General features: G+C 34.4%; 2 protein-coding genes across 4 annotated transcripts; one reads left to right on the top strand and one right to left on the bottom strand.

Moving 5' to 3' along the window:
• Positions 1-5,128: 5,128 nt before the first annotated feature.
• LOC121260526 lies at positions 5,129-8,054 on the bottom strand. Of its 3 annotated transcripts, XR_005939732.1 has the most exons (6): positions 7,780-8,054; positions 7,384-7,458; positions 6,321-6,478; positions 5,560-5,630; positions 5,430-5,448; positions 5,129-5,282 (listed from the first exon to the last, which is right to left on the bottom strand). XR_005939732.1 is itself a non-coding variant. In XM_041162439.1 (5 exons), the coding sequence occupies exons 1-4, from the start codon at positions 7,930-7,932 to the stop codon at positions 5,442-5,444; spliced, it is 393 nt and encodes a 130-aa protein (XP_041018373.1). In that variant the 5' UTR covers positions 7,933-8,052; the 3' UTR covers positions 5,129-5,282; positions 5,430-5,441. The 3 variants fall into 3 exon arrangements, 2 of the variants coding, with proteins under 2 accessions (XP_041018373.1, XP_041018371.1); XM_041162439.1 differs by lacking the exon at positions 5,560-5,630 and having other exon boundaries at positions 7,780-8,052; XM_041162437.1 differs by lacking the exon at positions 5,129-5,282 and having other exon boundaries at positions 5,430-5,630.
• A 5,336-nt stretch (positions 8,055-13,390) lies between these two features.
• Positions 13,391-18,136, top strand: LOC121260522 (nitrogen regulatory protein P-II homolog). The gene is made up of 8 exons (XM_041162432.1): positions 13,391-13,782; positions 13,908-13,953; positions 14,197-14,224; positions 15,792-15,879; positions 16,246-16,313; positions 16,474-16,543; positions 17,678-17,713; positions 17,819-18,136. The coding sequence occupies exons 1-8, from the start codon at positions 13,587-13,589 to the stop codon at positions 17,881-17,883; spliced, it is 597 nt and encodes a 198-aa protein (XP_041018366.1). The 5' UTR covers positions 13,391-13,586; the 3' UTR covers positions 17,884-18,136.
• The last annotated feature ends 5,815 nt before the right edge of the window (positions 18,137-23,951 follow it).

Here is a 23,951-nt window from a genome sequence, read left to right as displayed (position 1 = left end):
AAGGCCATCCTCATTATTCTCAATAGGACACCTTTTAAGTTTTTTAACACATGGAAGAAGCCCAACAATGTTAAACTGCATGTTCTTCTTGTCTTTATCATGGACAATTGGGAGGAGCTGATTTCCGAATACCTTGGTGTTGTCAAGGGTGTTGGGGATTCTGAGAACCGTCCATTGAACAATTCTAGAGAAATGCTACAGCTGGATCAAATCCTCAAGGTTTTCCACAGGAATTTGACCATCAAATGTGCTGACATACTATTTGAGATTGATGAGAACAAAGAAGCGAAGAAGCCTAACCGCACCTTGTGGACAAGGTGCTTTGAAATGTGCCGACATACCTTTGTGAATGTTATGTTTTATGTTTATGGGTAAGGATAGCCTTGCATTTCTTTTATTACTATTTTATTATCTAGGTTTTTTTTTTATTCTTTGAAGCTATATTAAAAATATCAAAACATGACCTTCTTGCATAATTTAGAAGAAAATAAATTTAATCAAATAACGTAATCATGTAATTTAATTAAAAATAAATTCAATTTTATAAAAATTGACACTCTTTTGCTCTTTAGTCAATTTTTATAAAATTAAATTTATTTTTATTAAATTATATAATTACGTTGATTAATTGAATTTATTTTCTTCTAGATTATACAAGAAGATTATGTTCTGAGATTTTTAATCTAGATTTAAATAGTAAAAGAAAAAAAATTGGGTAGTAAAAGAGGTGTAAGAGTAATAAGTACCATTACCCTATCTTTATTGTGGGTATTTTTCTATTTTTGAAAAACTGGAGTTTTTTTTTTTAGAGGAATAGTGAGCATGGGAGACAGTCAATTAAAGGCTAATAATGAAGAGAAATATAAGATTTATCAAGATTTGAGGAGGAAATAACATAAAGGGTTAGGAGTTGGAGAAAATACAGATTATCGATTCAATTATTGAAAGAATCGAGATGTACAAAAATTGAAGATATGGAATGAACGGAAGAACCTTGAGTGGTTTTATCCTTAATAATTTTGGAAAAATATGTAAGGTCGGCATGTTCATAACCATAGAGTGCACTTTTTTTTTTTTTTAGGGAGAGTGTAGGTGTTGTTCAGAATCTGTTTTTGATGAACTTTCATCTTGGTTTTGGGTCTATGGTATTCTATTTAGCATTTGGGGTTGGGGGAATTGTTGAGAAGCTTTTGTTTTGTTTGTTTTTTTTTACCATTCTAGTTTGAGAATTCTCAATGCTTTCATATTATCTGTCAGTCTAATTATTTTGTCACGTTGGTTTCATTCTTTCATATGTCGTGTGTCTTCACTCTTCAAGTTTTTGCAGGATAACAACTTCATTAGATTAGTGACCTACATGGCTAAGCTTCCCCTAACTGATATGTAGGTTTCTCAATATCTGCTTTTTGCTGCATTTTGTAATCGATGCTGCTTCATCTCTTTGATTGCCGGCTCACACATCTCTATTGTCAGGAACATCCAAGACAATTATTTTCACTCAATACCAAATTTATGGTAGATGATCAAAAGTTCAATTGTCGTCACCTTCCTTTTCCCTACATTGAGTAGAACAAATTAATCCATTTGTTAAATCTCTTCTTTAACTCTTGTTAGGATTTGGGGCAACAGGTTCCATGTATAGAAGCTTATTGCAATCTCTTCCAGTTACCACAGCTAGAGGTAAGTTAATAAACAGATCATTGTTTTATATAGTTTCTGAAATCCCTAGGAGTTGGCTCAAGTGGTAAAGGCCTTGGATTTGAGGGTATGCTCCCCCAGATCCAAGGTTCAAATCTCATTAGGTGCAAACAATCTTTAGGGGCTACACCCCTTGGTGAAAAGCTAGCGATTTAACCAGTTCCGTGTAGGGAAACTTTCGAGGGTGCATGCATGGGACCGGGATTTATTCTGCAGGAGTGGGTCCGAAAGGCCCTGTCTTGGAGAGGTTCCCCAACGTATAAAAAAAAAAAGTTTCTGAATTGATGTGTACGTGATCCTTCTCTTAGTATTGAGTTTTAATATTAATGTAGAAGTATGTTCTTCCCCCTTAATTACTGGAAACTAAAGGAATTCTATTGAATTGATGTGTACATGGTCCTTCTTCCCCCTTAACAGTTGACGAGTCTTCTTCTACACGAGGAGGGAGCCCACAAATCTTGGCTTTGAGCTCTCCACCCATGGTCCAAGGCAGATGCCAGATACCTCCTGTTTATCATACCAAAATTGAGAAAAATTGGAGAAGAAGAAGCTTCTCTATGAAAGGCAAACTCCCTGCAAGAACAAAACTTTACACTGGAGCAGAGCATCAATAAGCTATGAGATGATATTGTATTCTTCCCACTGAGCTGATGTTACACTGGAGAAGTATGAATTTTTCCCGAGTTTTCATGCATGTTGTTATGGGATGATAATGTATTATTTCATTTTGAATATTCCACTTAATTTTGGCATGTTTTTTGGATGAATTGCTCTTCTTTTTGGCTTCAGCTAATTCAGCGAAGGGATTTAATATTATAGTATGGCTTTTTTATTCCTCCAACCGAGCATACGTGCCTTGCATGTAGTGCCCTTACTAGTAGATAGAAATATCACTAAAGATTGGTATGTTTACAAAGTCAATTCTTCTACGTACAAGTGTCTTCGTGGACGAATCTGCGCACCAGGATGACATGGAGTGCTGCCCTATCAGGACTTTTTTTTTTAAAGGAATGAAAATTATGAGAAGAAGAAACACTCTCCTTCAACTTTGCACGACCAACTTCTCCACAACAACCATACATTTTCACAACCATGAGGATGGAAAGCACGGGATTCAAGACCACAAAGCTGTTGTTGTACGAAAAAACTCAAGGTTTTGTACGTGCTTGGGCAGAAGCTTGGCGGTGAACTCATTCGGGTTCTAGTCTTCCAAACCACAAAACTATTGTTGCCGTCGCTCCAAGGAACCACCGAGTTGGTCTCCGGGTCATCCACCATGGCGTAAAGCTTCCTCAGAAACGGCAGCAATGTATCCGTCGTCGAAGACCCAGCATCATTAACATCTGCCATTCTTCTTCTTCTTCCGTGAGAGAGAGAGAGAGGGGGGGTTGGGGTCGAAATTGGAAGCAAGAGGGTTTTGGCCCTTTGTGTTTTTGGGGAAAAGACAGCCATGTCAGTGTCTACAAAGCCGTGCTCGACGATGGAAAGCTCGTCGCTGCCGAAGGAAAGTTTTTTTTTTTTGGTCCAAGCTTCTGCCCAAGCACTTCCCAAACCTCAATTTTGGGAAGATGAAAGAGAGGTTTTTTTTTTTGTCCAAAACTCAATTAACTTCCCCCAAAATAAAAACGCACCGTTTAATGACAGGTGGGATTGGTGCGAAATCCGTCCCCAACTTGCCTTCATTATTTAGACTTTCCCTTACAAATATGAAGACAAAGACAGTGCTACAGTTTCAAAACTAGGATGCTTCACAGATTGACCTGGTTGGACAGTTTGGCTTGGCTGTTGATTATTTGGATGGACACTTAGAATATCTCAAAATTTTGTAAATAGTAATAAAATGATTTGAATAAAAAATATTTTATTAAAATTTGGAAAATAAGAGATAAAAAGTTAAAATAAAAATCTTATAATAATTTTTTAATATTATTTTTGTTTTGAAGTTTGTAAAAGTTATATTACTTTTCTATTTTGTTTTGAAGTTCGTAAAAGTTATAATCATTAGTTGAAAAAATTTAAAATTTGAAATTGAAAAGTGTTTTTAAAGTTTTGAGAATTCTCATATCGTCCAAACATGCATATGTTTTATCAAAAGGAAAGGAATGATCGAGATTCACATCTCCTCAAGTTATAATTGTAAGAATAAAATTCTATGAAATGTCTCACGCACTCGATACTTCTAATGGGTTTATACTAGTATTTTAATTTCGTACCATACTAGCCAGTACGTTTGGTATTTATCATATCGAGGTCGTGATTGGTATAGGAAATGCATGTGTTTTGTACTGGGTCAAATATCGATCGTACCGATGCGTTTCGGTCAATATCGACCGGTTTTTGGTGTACCGGTCAATTTTTTTTTGTAATTAATGTAAAAATTTTGACTTTTTCATAATTTTTACTCAAATTCTCACATCTGAAAATTATTTTTTTAACTTTTTTTAATTTCCTTTTTCTCGAGGACTGAAAATCAAATCCCTACTCTTATTTTCGTGATAAGATGAATCATTATTGTTTTAAATAGTTGAATTGAGAACTTAGAAGTATTAATGAGTTTTATAAATATATGTTTTAACTTTTTAAGACTTGTATTGATGTTATTTTAAAATATAATTTATACATATATAATTAATTTATTACATATAAACTATCCTGAAAGGTATCGATGCCGAAATATTTCATTGTAATACCTCTCCGAAACAGCCACCGAAATGGCATTCAAGACTTTGGCTCATACTACCTAAGTTAAATTAATTAATTAATGAGTATGTGACACAAATATCTATACTTTTCATGATGTCCAATAAATCTATTTGAATATTGAGATGGTTAAGTTCTTACTTACAACGTAATTATACCTATAGCGATAAAATCGCCTCTTTTATTTTATGTAACTTTATCAGATTCAATATTATAGAGGATATATTATCGAATATCCTTCTAACAATTAAGTTTTATGACAGGATATGTAACAATAATTGCCGGGAGGACAAAAAGTAAGAGTTTATGGCGATACTAACACTCTGTTCCCCTCCTCTCTCGTTTTTTCACGCCCCTTGGCCTAGCTTAAGTTGATTTGGCCTCAGATTTCCACTGTTTGCAAGCTAGATAAACAAGGGAAAATGCTACTCTCTCCGCTGGAATTTATTTATTTTTTATTTAATAATTTAGTAAGTGATTTTTAATGATATTATGAATTTTTTTTAAAAATATTTAAAAGTGTTAAAAAAATACATGTGAAAAAACACACCAATTGCACTAGCGAGAGCCGCGGTGGCTGTATAGCCACCCATAAACACAAGACGAAAGCTTTTCCTAGGAGGCTTCGCGCTACAAGATGAATTAGATACCGAGTGGCCATACACACTTGCCTGACAGTATAGGCTCATCAACAGAAGCTAACTTAAAAAGAAAAGTGAAATTTGGAATCTTCTCGAGTAAAATTTCGTTGAAAGAACCAAGAAACTTTCACAAATCGTGTGAATGTATTGTTCTCAGCACTCAGCAGTCAACATGATTTCACATATCCAATAACAATAATGCCAAGGTCCAGGGCACTTGTGTCCACATTTATATCTCTGTTTCTGATGAAACCATCCCCCCAACCAAATTCAAAGACCCGAGAACATTTCTCAACCACCCATTGCATCTCCCTCTCATTTTGCCAACAATTTGCACAAATATGCAAGAGCAGACATGCTGGCCCCATTACATCTCGTAGACATTTAAACCATTTCAAACCGCTATCTTCTGGTGACAAATTAAAACAAAGCAAGCACAGTACAAGACCAATGAGAAGATTGATTATCCAAAATCATGCTATCGATAATTGTTTCAAATAATAACACTTTCATCACTAACTGAGAGAAGCAGATACAACTCGGTTACTTCAAAATCATTCCAAGGCACTTGCTTTATGCAGAAGATTGAACCTACATATTGTTGCAGAGAGTGAAAACGGCCATCTAGGTATATAAATGCCTATTCTTTGAGTTTCTAAACGGTCCAATTTCTTAAATCCAAGTAAAGGTGTTGGTGTAGATCTTGAAAAGAGAGATCCCTCTTTCCTGCAAGGTATATTCTACGGAGTTTTCGATATCAGTCACAAACTGGTACTTGACATCTCTTTTTATCAGTCTCTAATGAGAATAATTTACATAATGAATAAGAACTATTCTACATGGGATAAATTGTGTGAGCAGCACAGAAATTTGTTAAGGATTCTGTCAGATATTCCCTGATGGAATTCAGAAAGAAATTAAGCAAATTTGGAAGTTTGATTGTAAGGTCCACACAATAAATGGTTCAGCCAACTATAGAGTAATTAAAGCAAAAACCATTAAAAGAAGAAAATTGAAAGAGAGAGATTCAAATCATGATAGGAATATGGAAAGAAATAGGGAAGAAATTTAATGCATATTAATTTATCCTTGTTAAATAATAGTGTGGCACAATACTGGAACTTCGAGTTCAACTGCTACTTGAAGTCTCACCAACTATTACATTCAGTAACCAGTCACAGAAATACACAACAGTTTTAACATGAATCCCTGAACTCGAAGCCTCTATACTCAGCACAAAACATAAATAAATGATGGTAGGAAGTTAGCAGAACTGCTTACTCCAGCAAACTACATCTGAACTGGCCACCTGATAGAGACAGCTTCTCTGCTTTCATGACCGCATGTGAGGGGAGAGGACTGAAACTTCGGGATGGGCCATAAAAATGAGGGAAGCTATTGGAACCATCCACAACTTCATATACCAATCCATCACCAAGCTACAACAATGTGCACATAAAAAAGGTGACCAGAGATCGTCAGACATTGGGAGAAAAAATCTAACCAATTACAGGATCCAAATCAATCCCAACAAAGGATAAAATTAGCTTCCATAGAACATTTATGGTCTCCACCATAGAGTAGTTGAGTTCCAATTCTTGATCATTATCCCATTCAAATTCCATATTATGTCTTCCTCTTTTTAAGATCTACTACAGGTAGGATACATATTTCCAGGGACATAAAAATGTCCTCCGATAGCCTAATTACATGTTCCACTTCAAGCATACAATAACATGACCACAGCTCAGATTACTTAGAGATTCCATAAACTGATAACACATAGTTGATCAAAATTTTAAATTGAGACTTTATTGAGAAAGGTATCTAGACCCAATCCCTTCCAGCTGGCGCCTTCAAAGCACACTCCAAACCGTCTAACTATTTAAATTATTCGCATTCAACAATGTGGAGGCTAAATGAAAAACAAACCAACTAGCCCAACAGATTAAATTAAAACTCTCATTGGGCCTATGGGCAAGACATTTAGTTTGTCACTATCTCTCATGATTGGGTGTTGGGGAGAGGTATACCCAGAGGGTGTCTAAGTCGGACATATAACATGTTGAGACATCATCTTAAATCGAAAAAGGAGTTTGGATCCAATAATGCTATTATTAACTATCCATCTTGTGACTACAATCTGATCTGATGTGTGTGATTACAGTCTCACATTTCTATAACCAAACTGGTTAATAATAGTTTCTTTACTTTCTAAACTTCCGATAGCTTGACATCCACATAACATGAGCACACAGACTATGCATCACTCAAAGAAAACACGGACTCTATGTTGCCTCTATGGTTCATTTCCATCTGTATACACTGAAGTTTAAGCACGTACCATCTTAGCATCAATTTGAAGCAAGTACAACTCCTCCTTAGTGTTCAAGAAAAACTTCTGCAATGTTGACAGTACCTGCACATTACAAATAAACCAGCCACGGACTAATTAAAGAATTTATTTTCATTTTCCTCTGATCCTTCATAGCCAAACCGTGAGACTAGAGTACAGATATATAGACAGCGTGAAGCCCTTTTCCTAGGAAAAGAGTATATATTTTCCTTTGATACAAATTAAGCGTTTTGGTTTAAATGGGAAGATTATTAACAAAAGTAAAGTTCAAACTCATTTCACGAAATGTTTATCATCTACTTTTATTCAACACTTTAATAGGAAAAGTATAGTTTGAGAAAAGGCGACGTCTCAAAGAGAAAATCTGGCATCAAAATTGAGAACCTGATGGCGTTTGCTGAGATGGATGAAACCAGTAGACTTATCAAGTTCTCCGCCGTAGAGAGATCCAGTTTTCTGAAACTCTTCCCTTTCCTTAACGGTGCTAATCCTGTACACAAACTCTTCCGCTTCACTCACTCCATCCTTCGAGGCCATGTTTTACTGTGTTTATCGATTGCCGATTGAGTTCGGAAGGCCAGAGAGAGAAATTGTCAGGCTCACACCCCAGTATAGGTTCTGTTGTCTTCAACTCCCAGCGCTTAATCATAAGAGAAACACTGTACACCATAAACTATGCTCTGGGTCCATCACACGTGTCCATCCAGGATTTTCCTTTTTATTTCTTTTCTGTTTTTTTTTTAATTTTTTTTATTCTTTTATAAAAATTACATTTTGTTCGGTGTAATAAGTTTTATTCCATTTAGTTTTGGATATTTTTTTAAAACCGAATCAATATACATCAATTTTAAAAATTTAAAAATTGATACTGAATCGATTCATCACTTAAAATCAAAACTTTCTATTTTTTCAGGTCGGTATGATTTTTCTAATTTTATAAATAAATAAAATCATATTCTAACAAAATTTTAACAAGTGATTGACTCATATACCTTATATGTTATAAGATTAAAATGTATATGTTATATTAAAGTGTTATATTAAAAATTATAAAATTAATTTATGTTATATTATAATCAAATGTTATATTAAGATTTATAAGATTAGTTTTATTTTATATTAAATGATATATTAATATTATATTGTAATATTAATAAACATGAATAATAAGATTTTAAAATTTTATATTATATTAATTAGCAATTTAGCGTATAATATATATAAAAATATAAAAATCATATTAAAAATTAAAAATAATATATATGTACCGGTTTGGTTCAGTTTGAACTGATATTTGAAAATCAAAACAGGAACTTGATCGATTTTCAACCGATTTTACTAAATAGGAATCGATACTAAATTAAACCATCGGTTCGGTCTGATTTACCAATTTTTTTTTTTTTTTTTTTGGTTATAGCCCGACGTTTTGCATCTTCAAATATGTATATTAGGCACCTCAAATTGTTTTAAATTAACATATTGTATTCTCAAATTATAGAAAAATAATAATTGTAAATCGGTGTGGAGGATACATCTTTTACATCACTAATATAATATGATTTGATTTGCATAAAAAATTTAAAATTTGAATATTATAATGTAGACTTTGCCATTATAATAATGTAAATGTTAAGGGGTGGGTAGCACCCTCCCCGCATGTGCGGGGGGGGGGGGGGGGGGGGGGGGGGGGGGCACCCACCCCGGTGTGTGGGGGCGGGGTACCCCATTAGGGGTACTAAGGTGTGGGACAGATATCCCAGCCGTCCCCCCTTCCCCCGACGCCCGCCTACATGAATGGGCCATGGGCTCAATAAGGATTATGGGTCTAAAATGGTTTAAAAACTGTTTCTAGGCTATTTTGGGCTGATAATTTAAGTAAAAAAAAATTAAAAATATAAAATTTAATAATAAAAGTAACAAAAAATTATTTACAATAATATAAATTATTAATTATATACTACTAAGTTGCAACTATTAACTAGTATATTACAATGATAATTAAGAGAAAACTATTACAAAATTATAAATTCATCTAAAAGTATTACAAATTGTGCTATTATAGCAACATTACAATTAACTAAATTAACAAAAGAATAGCATTTCATTCTTCAATGGAATTTAGGGTGGCCATGGTGGTAGAAAAGTAAGTTGTGTTGACTGTTATGAGACTATGTGAATCGAGATCATAAAACCTGAAACATTAGAAATTTAAAAGGAAAAATAATTAGATTCATAAACATGAAACAAAAATTAAAAATAAAAACATATATTAGAAATGTAAAAATTACAAATATTAAAAATACTAACCAAGATAAGAGTAATCATCAGTTCCTTAGGAAGTTAGGATTAGGATTCGGCATACGACATTGAGATTATAAAAGCAAAAAAAATACAAACAAAATAATTAGATATAAAAAATTATATAAAATATAAATACAAAAAACAATTAAGGGACAAATTGTGCAAACCAATTATGGATGGCAATGGTGGGTCCAATACATACAAAGTCATGCTGCAGCGCAGCTAATCGTAGACACCGTCTCATGGATCACTACAATCATTAAATTTAAAATTAATACTGATTAAATGAATATAAATAAATTAAAATAATAAAATGAAATTCACGATTACCAAATAGTCTAGATCCAGGCTGATCACCATCATCCTCTTTGTCGGCCTCTTGAAAGTAAAAAATATATGAAATATGAATTGGGGTCCCTTTGATTTAATTTTACGTGCAAATCAATGCATCCACAGTGGTAGTAGATAATGAACTTCGGAATGGATCCAATATGCACCCTCTGGTACTAAATGCCAACTCTGACTTCTGGCATGACTCTTCCACCAAGCTAATATATCAAAGTTTCGTGCAAATTGTTGAAGATCCGCTGCCAAGTATATGTTTACCTCCGACTGAGCTTTTGTAGAATGATGGACTATGTGGTTGTGCTCCAACCTCTCACTCCAGTCCAACCTATGTTTTTTCTCAACCCTGACTTTTGGAGGAGGTGGGGGGTAGGTGTAGGTGTCGGAATATTACCACCCTTGAAGACGGTAAACTCATCAAATAATCTAACAAGGGTTTTCTTAACCCTTGCCACAATAAGTTTCGCCCATGCATTCCCGTGCACAATTCCCAATCCGTAAACCATGTCATCAATCTTAAATTGGGGGTCAAGAACAACAATCACATATAACAAAATATTAGACCTACTGAAATCTCCCCAATACTTGTCATACTTCATCCTCATCATCAATGTCATCTCCTGCACCTTAATATGGTCACTCGCGCACATGTCATCCAATTATTCTCTTACCCTATATATTTGCTAACAGAAATGAGGGATGTAAGGTACAAAAAGCCAGATAACTTCATTGTGACCTCATAAAAAAGCCTTAAAAAATCTACAAAAGTAGCAATCACATCAAAATCATCATTAATAGGCTTCCTCAATCATCTGTGCTCATCAAAATATCTGACATATTGAATGTCTTCATCACCCAATAATGTAAAGGCCAACTGATATTCTTGGGCTGCCTCCAACATTAAGAAAGTTGAGTTCTATTTTATAGGAACATCAGTACAGAAGTCTATCTTGGATGTTATGCGTGCAGACCTCACAACTACTCAAATTTCGCTCCTGCATTTTCTTGTGTGCAGTGTACTATGTCTTTGAAGATTCTTAAATTATTGGAGAAGATATAGGTTGCTTTCACCTGTTTTAAGATTGCTGAAACCTTTGGGTATCTTTACCAGGCTTTAATCTTACAACAAGGTTGTAATTCGGTATGTTTTAGATGCGTTGTTTGTACATGCATGTACTGTGTTGTTCACTCGGGGAATCACAGTTAAGTTTATGTTCAATGGTTTGATGGAACAATAAAGTATACAGAAGCAGTTTCCTTATTATTACATGGATCCTCGAAATGAGGAATCCCAGTTTGTCTCTGAGTCATTTATGCAGGACCCTCTAAACGGGATGCATGCTAATATTAGACCTCCCGACCTTAATGTATCTAAATTTAAACTAGTTAGTTACTCCATATAGACAGGTGAGCAGTTTGCTCTTGAATTCATGCTCGACCGAGTGAATCTAAGGAAGCCTTTGCTTCCAAATTAAATTAGTTTATTAAATTAATTTAAGATTCCAATCCAAAATCTTAGAGAATTTCACACCAAAGAATTTACAAATTACAATCATACAAACACATGCACAAATCAATCATCTACAACACACAATTCACAATCTCATCCTCCAATTCCTCAATTTAATTTCATCCTCCATAATCCATAACTAAAAAAAAAAAAGAAGAATTAATCGGGAACGAGCCACATGCACATGACATTTTCCTTCGGTGACAGACAACGACGATGACAGTGCTACGGCGTGCGATGGAATCAGGATGAACGAAGCGGGAGGGAGAAAGAGAGAGAGGCGCACCGAGGTACTAGGCAAAACAGCGTCATAAACCCCCAATCATCAAAACGATGCCGTTTTAATAACGGGTATTTTTTTTAAAGAATAATTCTACATACGACCATGAAGTGCGTAAACGTAACGTAATTGCTTTGAAAAAGAGTGATGTTCACTATTAAAAAATTAATTTTTTTCATGTAGTTCTTATATTTTATTCACTTTTTTCAAAACGAATATGCGACGGTTACACAATTCACGATTGCAAATATATATTTTTTTTTTTTAATTTAAATATATGTAATTATATTTACGAAGGCGGAGTGGGAGATTTGCAGATGGGGGCTAAGGCCATCCCGCCCTCGCCCCCGTTGGGGATGCGGAGGGGGCACATGCCCCTTGCATCTGGCCGTTGCCCACCCGTTGTAAATGTTGTATTCTATCCATTGGATTATAAGTAGAATAACTTATTATAAAAATACTTGAGACTTTACAATTGAATTCTAACCATTTAGATAAAAAAAAAGTAAGTGGCGCAGGATAATCTTGACCATCAAATTTAATTAAAGATGCAAAGTATTCTCAAAAAAAAAAAAAAATTAAAAATACAAAGTGTTAATTTTTTATAGATCGATAGTGCAATGTGTTAAGTTTGTTTAGTAGGGATGCAAAATGCAGAATTCTTAATTCGAGGATGCAAAGTACATTTTTTTTCCTTTTATCTCGTTAACTTTAGGACTTAAAAGATTTAAGATCCAACGTTTTAATTAATATATATTTGAGATTGAGGTGAAAAATATAAATTATAACTTTAAGACTTATAGCTTAAGTAATAAAATATATTATTAAAAAGTTATAAATAATGTTTAAATTACTTTCAAACATGATATATTTGTTTAGAAATAAATTAAAAAAAATATTTTATGATATAGAAAAGATAATTTTAAAGTTGTAAGGATATTTTCGTTCATTGACAATTTCTTAAAAATTTGAATTAAGTTTTGCATTATCTGAAAAAACACATTTTAAGAAAAGTACAAAAATGATGATTTTTCTCAAATATACTTTTTAATTTATTTGAGATTAAAAAATATTTTAATACGTAATATCTAAATAACTTAATTTTTCCATTAAAGAATTTTTAAAGCTATTTAAATATTTTTTAACACTCCTAACACAATTCTAAACATACCCTTAATAATGCTATGGGCCCAATTAAATAGGATTAAAAAGTAGTGATAATTATATCAAATATTAAAAAAAAATAGTTTTCCGAATTTTAGTACATAACGTGAGGACCTATTTAATACCTTTTAATAAAATTAAATAAATAATAAAAAAATTACAACATTGGATGTAATATATTTTAAATAATTATCTATTCAAATAATAAGTATACGAAGATTGGTAGATAATGTGACCTCAATATAATAATAAAATAAAAATAAAATACGACAGATAAACAAAGGTTGATCAACAATACGAACTCAGCACAATAATAACATAAATGTGGGATGCGAATCCAGCGTGTAGAATTTTCCTTGTATGGTTTCCTCGACCATAATACAAGGAAAATTCGAAGCCGCGTAGAAGTTAGAACACCAATGGCAAATACCGTCAACTTCCAAGCGTCGTCCATGCGTTAGTTCAAAGCCGAACCCAAAGCATTTTTTAACTCTTTAATTTCCTCCGAAGGGGCCTACAGCGTTAACTGCGAGACAATAAGGACAGTGCCTTCCACTCTCTGCTCCAGCAACAGCCAGTCAGAAGTCAGCCATGGCTACGATGGCAAAACCGGGCGCGATTGGTCTCCTCCATTCCCACCTCAAGGAATTCCCGCTCATGGGCTTTTCCTCCTCGCTCGTGCGCCCCAAGTTCGGAGACTCCCGCCTTCCTTCTCAGCTCAATGCGACTCTGAAACTCTCGAGGAATGCCTCAATTATGCCCATAATCAGAGCCCAGAGCTCTCCTGGTTTGTCTTGCACGCACAATCTAGCAATACTATGATATAATATATTCATGGGTTTCGGATCAATATTGCCAGATCATTTCTTGGTTGTCAAAGTATTGATACTTACTTTTTTGCTTTGCTTTTAGATTATGTCCCGGACTCGAAGTTTTACAAAGTGGAAGCTATTGTGAGGTGCTTTCTGTTTCTCGAAAACCCGATTTTTTTTCCGTTTCGTGCATGTGATCGATTATGTTCCATTTTGGGGGCGTTTGTGGCTTGTGAAGCGTGCGTGCATTTATAGCTATTTTTCTGAATTAGTGGTTATGATATTTGATTTTTGTCGTCGAATGATCTTATTGAGTTGGCCATGTCTAAATTCGTTTTCGTTTTTTTTTTTTTTTTTTTTGTCTTGCTGCTGAATTTGGGACGAAATAGGTCCTGGCGAGTCCCGTTGGTCTCTTCGGTAAGCGTCAATGGACTTTAAGTTGCCTTTTTGGTTTTCTGTTGGAAAATTTATAAAATGATGCAATTAAAGTATTCGAGCAATTCATAGCTGAGATATGTTTAACTGATTACTAGTAATTTCAAGCACTCTTTTCTCAATATGCCTTCAATTTCGTACATGCATTCCTGTCATGATAAAATCAGCGAGATCCCTGAATGTTTTCATAGATGCATTTTCCATGCGTTATAACCTTTAAAGGCTCCAAAATCTCATGCGGTGAAGGTCAGTGGTACTTCGTGGTAAAGATACTTTGGAAAAGTAGTTCGCAAGCTACACAAATTACATGTAGATGGTGATGAGAGGTTCCACAGGACACAGAATGGTGCTGTCACATGGCGCTATGTGATAAGTGGTGAATGGAGTGCTGCAAAGTTGAGGTTCAGTTTGAGATGATAAGATGAGGGATGCCAAATAAGATAAAATAACATTTAGATAACTTTGTTAATCAAGACATGTTTCATATCAAGCAGAGCCCTCATTTTCTTGGCGCTCTGAATTTTGAGGTCATGTACCAGCCTGTCAAAAGAACCAAATATAGGCTGTTACCTAAGTCCCATATGAAGTTCTAGATTAAGTTATGCCCTTCCTCTGGTGACCACTGCTTTAGACTCGGGGCAAGATCCTAGTTAGGTCAAGGATCAGCCCAGGTACTCTTTGAGAATTAGTGCCATTATTTGGCATTGCAATCTGTGGCAGCTAGGTGGCTCTTACATATGCCATGCAAATTGGGTCAGTTCACTTAAGTAATTACCCCCACCTGGCCTTCCAAAAATGATGAAGCGACAAAATCATTTAAGCTTTTGGGCCACAGATTACTTTTCTTGGATTTCTTAACTGTTTATGGGAATTGTGTAATACTTTACCGAGCAGAAATCTGGATCTTGCCAAATGATCTGGGTCAACTGAACAAAGTGGCATGCCGATATGCGTCACGACAAGCTCTATCCGATCCCATTTACCACACATAAATGATTGCTTTCTTGTAACAGAATTAGTTGGTCATTTCTAGAAGTTCCTTAAAAGTTTCAGACCGGTAACCACACATGACACTCCAGAAACTTGTCCTGAAATTGTAACACGCAACCTCTATCTGTGAAAGAGGTTAAACGGCAGGGCGGTTACCACTAGACAAGAATTATTTGGTAGTCAACTATAACATCCGCACATGGTAATTATTATAATAGTAGTAAAGGAAACTATTAGTGACTTTCCACCATATGTCTATATACATGTTATATTTATCAACAAGGCCATAACTTAACCCTACAACTATATAACGATGCCTTTGGTCACCATTTGGCCAAATGCTTTTTTCATAGATTTTTGAACTTGTTCAAACTTTTGTATAGACACAGTGCTAAAGTCAAATAACAACACACCTTTATCCTTGCACAACATAGTATTAGGCAATATTTGGCTTCACATTTCTTCTTTAATTATTGACTTTCTTCCGACCATGACTTTGACTAATCTACTTAATTGGTTGATGTGGAAGTAACTTGTGTTTCTTTTCTGAAAAATAAAGGCTCTGCTGAAAATGGGCATTCGCGGTGTTACAGTATCTGATGTTCGGGGCTTTGGTGCTCAAGGTGGTTCACCAGAAAGGCAGGGTGGTAAGTCTATGTTTTATAGGTGTTAACTTGACTGATTATGGTTGGAGATTTACTGATTAGATTGGTGGATTTTGACTTATCTCTAATGAAGATAATTCATTTTCTCAAATTTGCACCCTCTCCTGTATTCACACTGCATGAATCCAATCTGTTAGATCTGAAATGATCAAGCGTTTCATTAACCGGTGAATTATACTCGCATTTTTCATTCACTTTGAATATCACTTTTGTTGGTTGTTTGGTTTGCTTGTTCATCTGTTTTGGTACTAAACAAAGAATTCTTTTGTTTGGTTTATATCTGCTCTTTCTTATATCATCACTAAGGTCTTTTTTAAAATGTTTTGTTTATTAATCTATATTCTGTAGGGTCTGAATTTTCTGAAGACAAGTTTGTTGCTAAAGTTAAAATGGAAATTGTAGTGAGCAAAGATCAGGTATTAAGAGTCTAACTTTGTTGTATGGACTAGAAACTAAACCTTTATTTCCCTAGCAAATAAGTTGACTATTCATCACATTTCTGCTAAGGAAAAAAATTATGGTATATTTTGTCACTATACTGTTACTAATTGATACCTGCATGCCGTCCTCTCTTAGGTTGAGGCAGTAATAGAAAAGATAATTAAGGAGGCAAGGACTGGTGAGATTGGTGATGGCAAAATTTTTGGTAAGTTTCTTTGTTAGTTTTGATGAGTAGACTTGGACGCCTTTAATTTCCTTTTTTTTTTTAACCTTAAAGCTAATGTACTGGTTATAGAACTTTTGTTCTATTAGCAGCTTTATTTTTATTTTTTCTTTCTTGGTAGGCTATTTTTGTAAAGTATCTGAGGGATTTGCTTGTTTCTACATCTGTTGTTTTTTTTTTACTATGTTTTCATGAAGTTATCCATTGCCTTCTCTTTGGTTTTAGTAATAACCAAATGCATTATGCTAGATCATGTTTGCAGCTTCCGAGAGTTTATTATATTTCGGGCACTAATTTTGAAATGAATGAAAGTTGCATTTCTTAGAGACACCTCTCATTTTTACTGAATCTGAAGCCCAGGTAAGGTCATTTGGGGAAAGCAACGTCAGACTGACAAACACAAGTAAAAGCTTAATTGTTCTTATTTTCCTTGCCCTGTTGCTTGATGAAATTTCTGCAGTTCTTTGGAAAATATCTTTGTTCAGAAATCTGAAACGATGCTGCTTACACTAGCTACAGAGAAAGTAGGAGTGAATATGGGAAGAGTACTATTGAGAACATACTCATGGTAGTTGCATAATCTACTTTAATATGATACTCAGGGGAACAGTTATTTTTTCCTCTCGATGAGGGAAAAGTTGGATAGTTTTAATACAAACAGTGATAGGTGCTTTGTTTTTTTTGGGGGGCGGGGGGGATAAATCCCTCTGTCCTTTAAGGTAAGGGTTTCTGATATGGGATGCAACCCACAGCCGGGGCTCTATGCCCCTACAAAAATTGTCTGGCAAAAAAAGAATAGAAGTGATTTGATCATACAGTTATTGAAAGATAGTTCCAACTTTAACATTCCTACTTATCAGATTGTGTAGCTGCATTAGTACTATCTCAACATGTGAAACATTTTGCATCAAATTACTTGGTCAAAATCCGATCGAAGTGACTAGTATTTGAAGTCTGGGGTGGTAGGTGAGCCAAGTTGTTTCAGGCTGGCCAGTATTACAGAGAGACCCATATACTTGTAATGGGGTTTTCCATTGTAATTGAGTTATTTGTTTATCTTGATGGCTTCAGTTATTCTAATAAAAGACCTGGAATCTGTTTTCATTGATTGCGCAGTGGTGCCTGTGTCAGACGTGATAAGAATTCGCACCGGTAACTCATTGCACTTTTGAATGATCACAATTGTGATATTTCATTTTCTCGTCTAAATTACCGCATCAAAATGTACCCAACTAATCTTCTATGTTTGATTTCCAGGGGAGCGTGGGGAGAAGGCAGAGAGGATGACAGGAGGGCGAGCTGACATGTCTGCTACTGCATGACCTGTTGAAGGGTTGAATTGAGCAGTCGAGATTAGCATCTAAAGCATTTTCCTTTTCTTTTCTGCAACCTGCTCTAGACATCCCCGGCTCAGTTCCCTGCTCCTCCTCTTAGAAGCTCATGCTACTTAGTTTTCCCAGAGTTCTCTTGCGAAGAATGGAAATAAAAGGAAAGACCAGTCTTGTTGCTTCTCTCTCTAGGAGCGTTAGCATTGGATTATGCAAATGCAAAATTTGTATAATATGACATTATTTTGCATTTGGCTATTCCACTCAAAACTTATTCACACATTAGATTATCCATCTATTAGCCAAAATAATAATAAAATATTATAAATTTAATAATATTGTTTTTCAATTGTTTTTCTATTAATTTTTTTTCTAAATTAAGAGCTATATGGAAATACATTAATACATGTACAGAGCAATATTTCTGGAGTGCAACAAATACATTCTAAATATTTAACACAATATCATTGAAAAAAACACATCTGTCTATTACATTTTTACCTAAAAAAACACCATTAAAAATCACTCAAGTCATCATTAATGTTCAACACATTTGGATTTTACTCTGCAGTATATAAAGATGCTTCCGTAGATTTCTACGTGCTGAAATGAGCTGGATGGCATCAAACTGAAGCTCTCTGAAGGGATCTAAATTTAATGGCTGAAGGAATTGTTCTTCAGAAACTGAAACACTCTTTAGCCATCAAATGAACAACCAAAAAATCCTTAAAACGGTAAGCTGCTGCTTTTGTCAAATGATAATGAATTGGGGCAGGCATGAAAAAAGGAATTAGAAGGAACTGAAGTAAAAACAATGGCAATCCTCGTAAGTGTCACCTCCAGAAGCTTGAAAAAACCAGCAGAGAGGGATGGCCGAGGAAAATGCTTCCTCTCTAGTCCTTTGCTATCAATCGACAGAAGCCACAAAGCTGAAAGTATTTCTGCTTCAGACAATTCAACTTCTTTTTTTCTTATTTGCCAGCTAGAACAACTTCTAACTTCCAAGCAAAAAGAAAAAAGAAAAAGTAAAAAAATGAAACTTTTTTCATAAAGCAAAAAGAAAAACAATGATTTATGAACATAGATTAGAAAATACACCGGAAACTTCAAGATATTTGTGTGTTTGAACACATTTTATACGAAGAAAAAGATACATGGATTACAAGCAGCAAAAACATAGAAAATGAACAATTAACTCTCTACAAAGAAAAATTCTATTCATAAGTCTCATACATCATACATCACTTTTTTTGTTATTTCTTTAATTTTTTACTCTTATCAAATATATAGTATATGGATGATAAGTAGAAGAATTTAATTGTTTTAAGAAGAATAAAATTAAAAAAAAATTTTAAAAAATTTTATAAAATAAAAATAAAAAGAAAATTATGGTATGTAATGCGTTGGGAATATGAATGCTATTCTACAAAATGAAATTTTTCAATCTCTTTCTTTCATTGAACACATGACTTTGCTACTTTCTGCATCAAACCCAAGACACACTCGAACCAATAGGAGGAGGAGGAGGAGATTCGTTTTACAAAGTACTGTAATAGCAACCAGAGGACTAACAACTCAAATAAAAAAAAGAGAGAAGAAAAAATACGAGAACAGACCCTTTATATTTCCAAGCAATTCACTACTCACAACAACCAAAAGTGAAAGGCAAATAAAAGAGAGAAACATTTCCACACTCCAAGCGAACAACATGTAATCATGAATTAAACATAATAAAAACTCAAAACTTCGACTTTCTTTTCGTCACCTTTCCCGAAACCAAACAGAGTCCAAGCATGGGCAAATAAAATTCAATGACAGGACAGAAAAGAAAAGCCGAACCTTGGGGCAAAGCCAACAATTAATTTTTTTTTTTTTTTGTTGTTTCCAGCTCAAATCCCAACATGTGAGCACTAAAACAAAGCACACATTTTAAAAAAAAAACTCCTAAATTTAAAAGATTGAACTCAACAATATAAAATAAAAAAAAAAAGAAATAAATGGTGCAGAAGAAAAACAAATGAATGAAATCAGAAATAGAAAAATGGTGTAAAAAAAAAAGTAAAGAAAATAACAAGTATTTGAAAGTTGAAGAAGATTTGGGTGAAGAAGTAGATCCTCAAGTTCATGGTTGAGAGAGAAAATGGGAACTAATTTAGCTTCATTTGAATTTGCAGAGAGGTGCCCCTTCCGATTCACGTTCTGGCTCCAAGTCTAGTTCCAAAAGGAATTTTAGAGAGGAGAAAACTGGCATAGATCAAGAGAGAGAGATGGAGATGGAGTGAAAGGGAAGGTGGTGTTGCGATGGACTGGTGGAATGTAGAAATGAAAGAAATCCTAGTAGAAGGGAAGAAAGGAACGATGGAGAAATGGAGGGGAAATACAGCGGGAGGAAGAAAGGGAAAATGCGTTTGGAAGAGGGAGTATCGAAAGAGAGAGAAAATATTTTTTAATTAATTTGGTCTAGCTACAGTGATCACCAAATATAACCACCAATCTCAAATTACTGTAGCTAAAAGTCATATCTTTTTAAAGTTGCATAATCCAATGTAGACTATTTTTGAGATCTATTAACCAAACTCCTCATTAGATTTGCATTTGCATAATCCAATGAGTATACTCTAAACAATAGTAGCATATCAGAGCCAAAAACTTAATGAGACCTGAAGAACCATAATACATAAGCTATTGCTAACGCCTAGTAGAGATGGAATTATTTGGCGGTTGAGGACAGAAAACTTATGAAATTGAAATTGTTAGAAATACTAGATTAAAGTACACAACGGAAGTGATATTACCTCGTCGGATTAAAGTGCAGTTGTTCCACAGATTCTCCGTCATTGTCCTTCGTTCGAAATCATCCCATCTATGGTGGAGTGTGCTACAAGGTAGAAAGCCAGAGCATCACTCACATGTTTTACAACCTAAATGTCGGGACTAGAGAGAACCATATTTGAGAGAGAGTATGCTACTTTTCGTTGTTACAAGCTTCAAGCATTGCATCCAAAGGGAGGAGGGGCAATATAAAATAGCCCATTCTGATTGCAACCCCCGACTAGCCATAAAAGGCCAGTCATCAAGGCTCATGAAGTGGCTCTTAAGCCACTTCATAACCCCAAGAGAAGGGGAATGAGTGCCTACTATGGGTGTACATTTCTTACATCTCACACTTGCACATAGTGGGCCAGACCCTAGTGCTGCATCTCTTAATATGTTCTCAATCTTGTTTATGCCAGCAAATAGGCTGTGCAACCGTCGACCACAGCTATAAAAGAAAAATCGGAGCACTATACCAAATCTTTTCGAGAGAAGACCAACATAGCAACATCCTTAAAAAGTGTCTTATTATGTCCTGAATTATTTAGTCACATCAGAGTAAGCATTCCTAATCTCTCTCGAGTCTGAATGACTCAGAGCAATACTTAATCTCCATAAAACATGATGTACTCACAACTATATCACAACTCCCAAGAAACAACATAACTTGCTGGTAGTGAGTACACACTATGATCGATGTGTTACCAAATAGTCTTCATTTCGCCCTCATATCATTCAGTTTTAGTCCAATTGCTTTCCCAGCAATGTCTCTTTAAACCATATCTTTTATGGACATAGATAACATGTCAAAGTAGCAGACACTAAAACATTAACCTCGTGACATAGTCAAAGGTCTCCTAAGGGTAAAAATAAATTAAGGTCATCAATTATGACATACAGGACTCACGCGGTGAGGAAGTATGGATCCATTCACTCACCTCTATTATTGATTATAAAAGCACATATAGTATGAAATACATGTTATGGTGGAGATCACTTTCCAAAAAGAAAGACCATATATTTAATCTCAATACACTGTATAGATCTTAGTCTAGTCCCTGTCTCAACGCCAACCCGAGTCTCTCCATTTGCTCGCTATCTGAAGTGCCAAAAAGGATCCCCATCTGGCTAAACCACAGGCTATATAAATTATAGGTAACCATGTATGATCCTTTTAAATATGATGGGCCTCATCTTAGCTCCCACTAAGGCGACACATATTTTGTGTCTTACAACTGATCCCTTCCTGGACAAGTATCGAGCAACACATTGTCTCATCTTTACTCGCTACCCCTTTGTAGCGCCAATGGCGGTCGCTTGTGTGAGTAAGTCGATCTATGCCTGTCGACATACATTTTTCACCATAACTCTTAAATTTATAGTGACTATGTGTGCTTACCAAAAAATGCTTCCAGCCACGCCTCATGATCATAGAACACATTAGTGTCATGTGCACGATGAGCAATAGCATGAGGAGAAATGTCATATGCACAACTACAAATAATTAAACCATAACTCTCAAGTGGTTTTAATGACCATTTCTCTCAATGCACGTTCTTATGTGTAATAACTTTTCAAAACATGCTTCTATTAAGAGAGTTTGCTTTTATATATAATATTTTTTGCACAACCATAAAGTCAACGATTCATCGTGAATTTCACTTAGAGTCAAACTCACAATATAAACTTTAGATTTTAGTCAGCAAGTCCTATTTTGACTTTAATCTATAAGGTAACTCAATTTGTGAATTCAGGATTTCATATGAATCTCTTGTACTCAACAAAAGCATGTGACATAACTATCATTTATTTTTCATTAAGGGTAGAGCGATTTGGGCCTTGCCCTCAAAGACAATTACAATAGTCTAGTCATTACTTTTAACAATTTGTCTATTGGCATCACAAACTCACTTAATCAAGTAAGTCATATTTACCCTCTAACAAATTCTAACAAATTCTCAACCTACAACTCTCATGAGCAAACCATAACGAAAATACCAAATAGTATAGGCAAAACTAGATTCCTTAGTATTTTCTATCTCATTAATTGTCTATAGATTTTGAACAAGAGCTCATAGAAACTGTTTTCCTTATACACAATCTCACAAGACATGAAGTTTTAGTTACATTTCATAAACACATGTCCATCACCTCGTAGTATGAAAAACCTTTCATTAGGTGACAATTAATTATTTAAGATAACCAAATCGTCATATCTCTTAAAACACTTTTCTAAGATTGCCAACAACATTCAAAGAATCTTATTTGATTCAATAGGTCGTTAATAAAAATGACTAGGTACATTGGACATCTTTGAATAGATGGTTCATTTAGGCCTCATGTAAACAATATCAACAACATTCATTTTCTTTTTGTACCAAAAGAATAGAAGTAACAATTATGCACTCACAGTACTTTACGCCTAAATATCATAAAAACTAACTATCTAATTCTCATGTGAGAATCAATTTTTTACTCTTTCAAGAAAAATTTCAATAAATATGCGATCAATAATTATTTAAATGTAACTCAATTAGTGCCAAGAGATGAATCTATACCTTTATCAACTCCACTTTTCTTTTGTTAATTAGATCAATAACCCCGGGTTGGATCATATAAGTGAAGTAAATATAAAATTATATGTTGTGATTCTTTTTATATGAATTCAATACCTTTAGCAGAGTTATATTACAAATATTATCTTATAATCTCTAAACGACGAGATAATACTGATATAAAGCTATCACATTATTTATGAGGATATTTATATTCTATGAATTTTGGGAGTCACTATCACTAGCGATACACCATCACTAAAATGTATACTCACACTAGTTGTCGAATTACTCATACTATTTTCGACGATCTTTTACAAAATATTTTTTGAAAATACTAAGATTAAGGTAATGTGGAATGAAACGTAATAAAATGTTCTTTCCAAAAATCACGTGTTACAAAAAAATTCACAATTTCCCACTCTCGCCGAAAATATGAGTAGTTTTCTTGACTCAAATAAAAATTGATCAAACTTAAATCTTCTAGATTTTTAATAGAATTCACGTTTGCATAAAATAGTCACTCAATCTTTCTTAATAGCGAATGAACTTGATCTAAGGACGACAAATAAAAATTAAGACCACAACCCTATATTACATCAATCCAAGAGTGATGTAACAACTGCTTTTACACTATAATTCATTTATAACTTTATTCTCAGCAAGTCATTAAACTACAAGATAATTTTTATC

This window comes from Juglans microcarpa x Juglans regia, chromosome 4D (genome assembly GCF_004785595.1).
Source record: "Juglans microcarpa x Juglans regia isolate MS1-56 chromosome 4D, Jm3101_v1.0, whole genome shotgun sequence".
Lineage (NCBI taxonomy): Eukaryota > Viridiplantae > Streptophyta > Magnoliopsida > Fagales > Juglandaceae > Juglans > Juglans microcarpa x Juglans regia.
This window is presented reverse-complemented; position numbering and strand designations above follow the sequence as displayed.

Bases quoted from the DNA above. Each gene is read 5' to 3' on its own strand.
- LOC121260522 (XM_041162432.1), top strand. From the start codon at position 13,587: ATGGCTACGATGGCAAAACCGGGCGCGATTGGTCTCCTCCATTCCCAC. The intron at 13,954-14,196 runs GTGCTTTCTGTT...GGGACGAAATAG, and splicing joins AAAGTGGAAGCTATTGTGAG to GTCCTGGCGAGTCCCGTTGG. The intron at 16,544-17,677 runs GTAAGTTTCTTT...TTGATTGCGCAG, and splicing joins TGGTGATGGCAAAATTTTTG to TGGTGCCTGTGTCAGACGTG.
- LOC121260526 (XM_041162437.1), bottom strand. From the start codon at position 7,932: ATGGCCTCGAAGGATGGAGTGAGTGAAGCGGAAGAGTTTGTGTACAGG. The intron at 6,479-7,383 runs GTACGTGCTTAA...ACATTGTTGTAG, and splicing joins TTCAAATTGATGCTAAGATG to CTTGGTGATGGATTGGTATA. The intron at 5,631-6,320 runs GTAAGCAGTTCT...AACAATATGTAG, and splicing joins TTCAGATGTAGTTTGCTGGA to GTTCAATCTTCTGCATAAAG.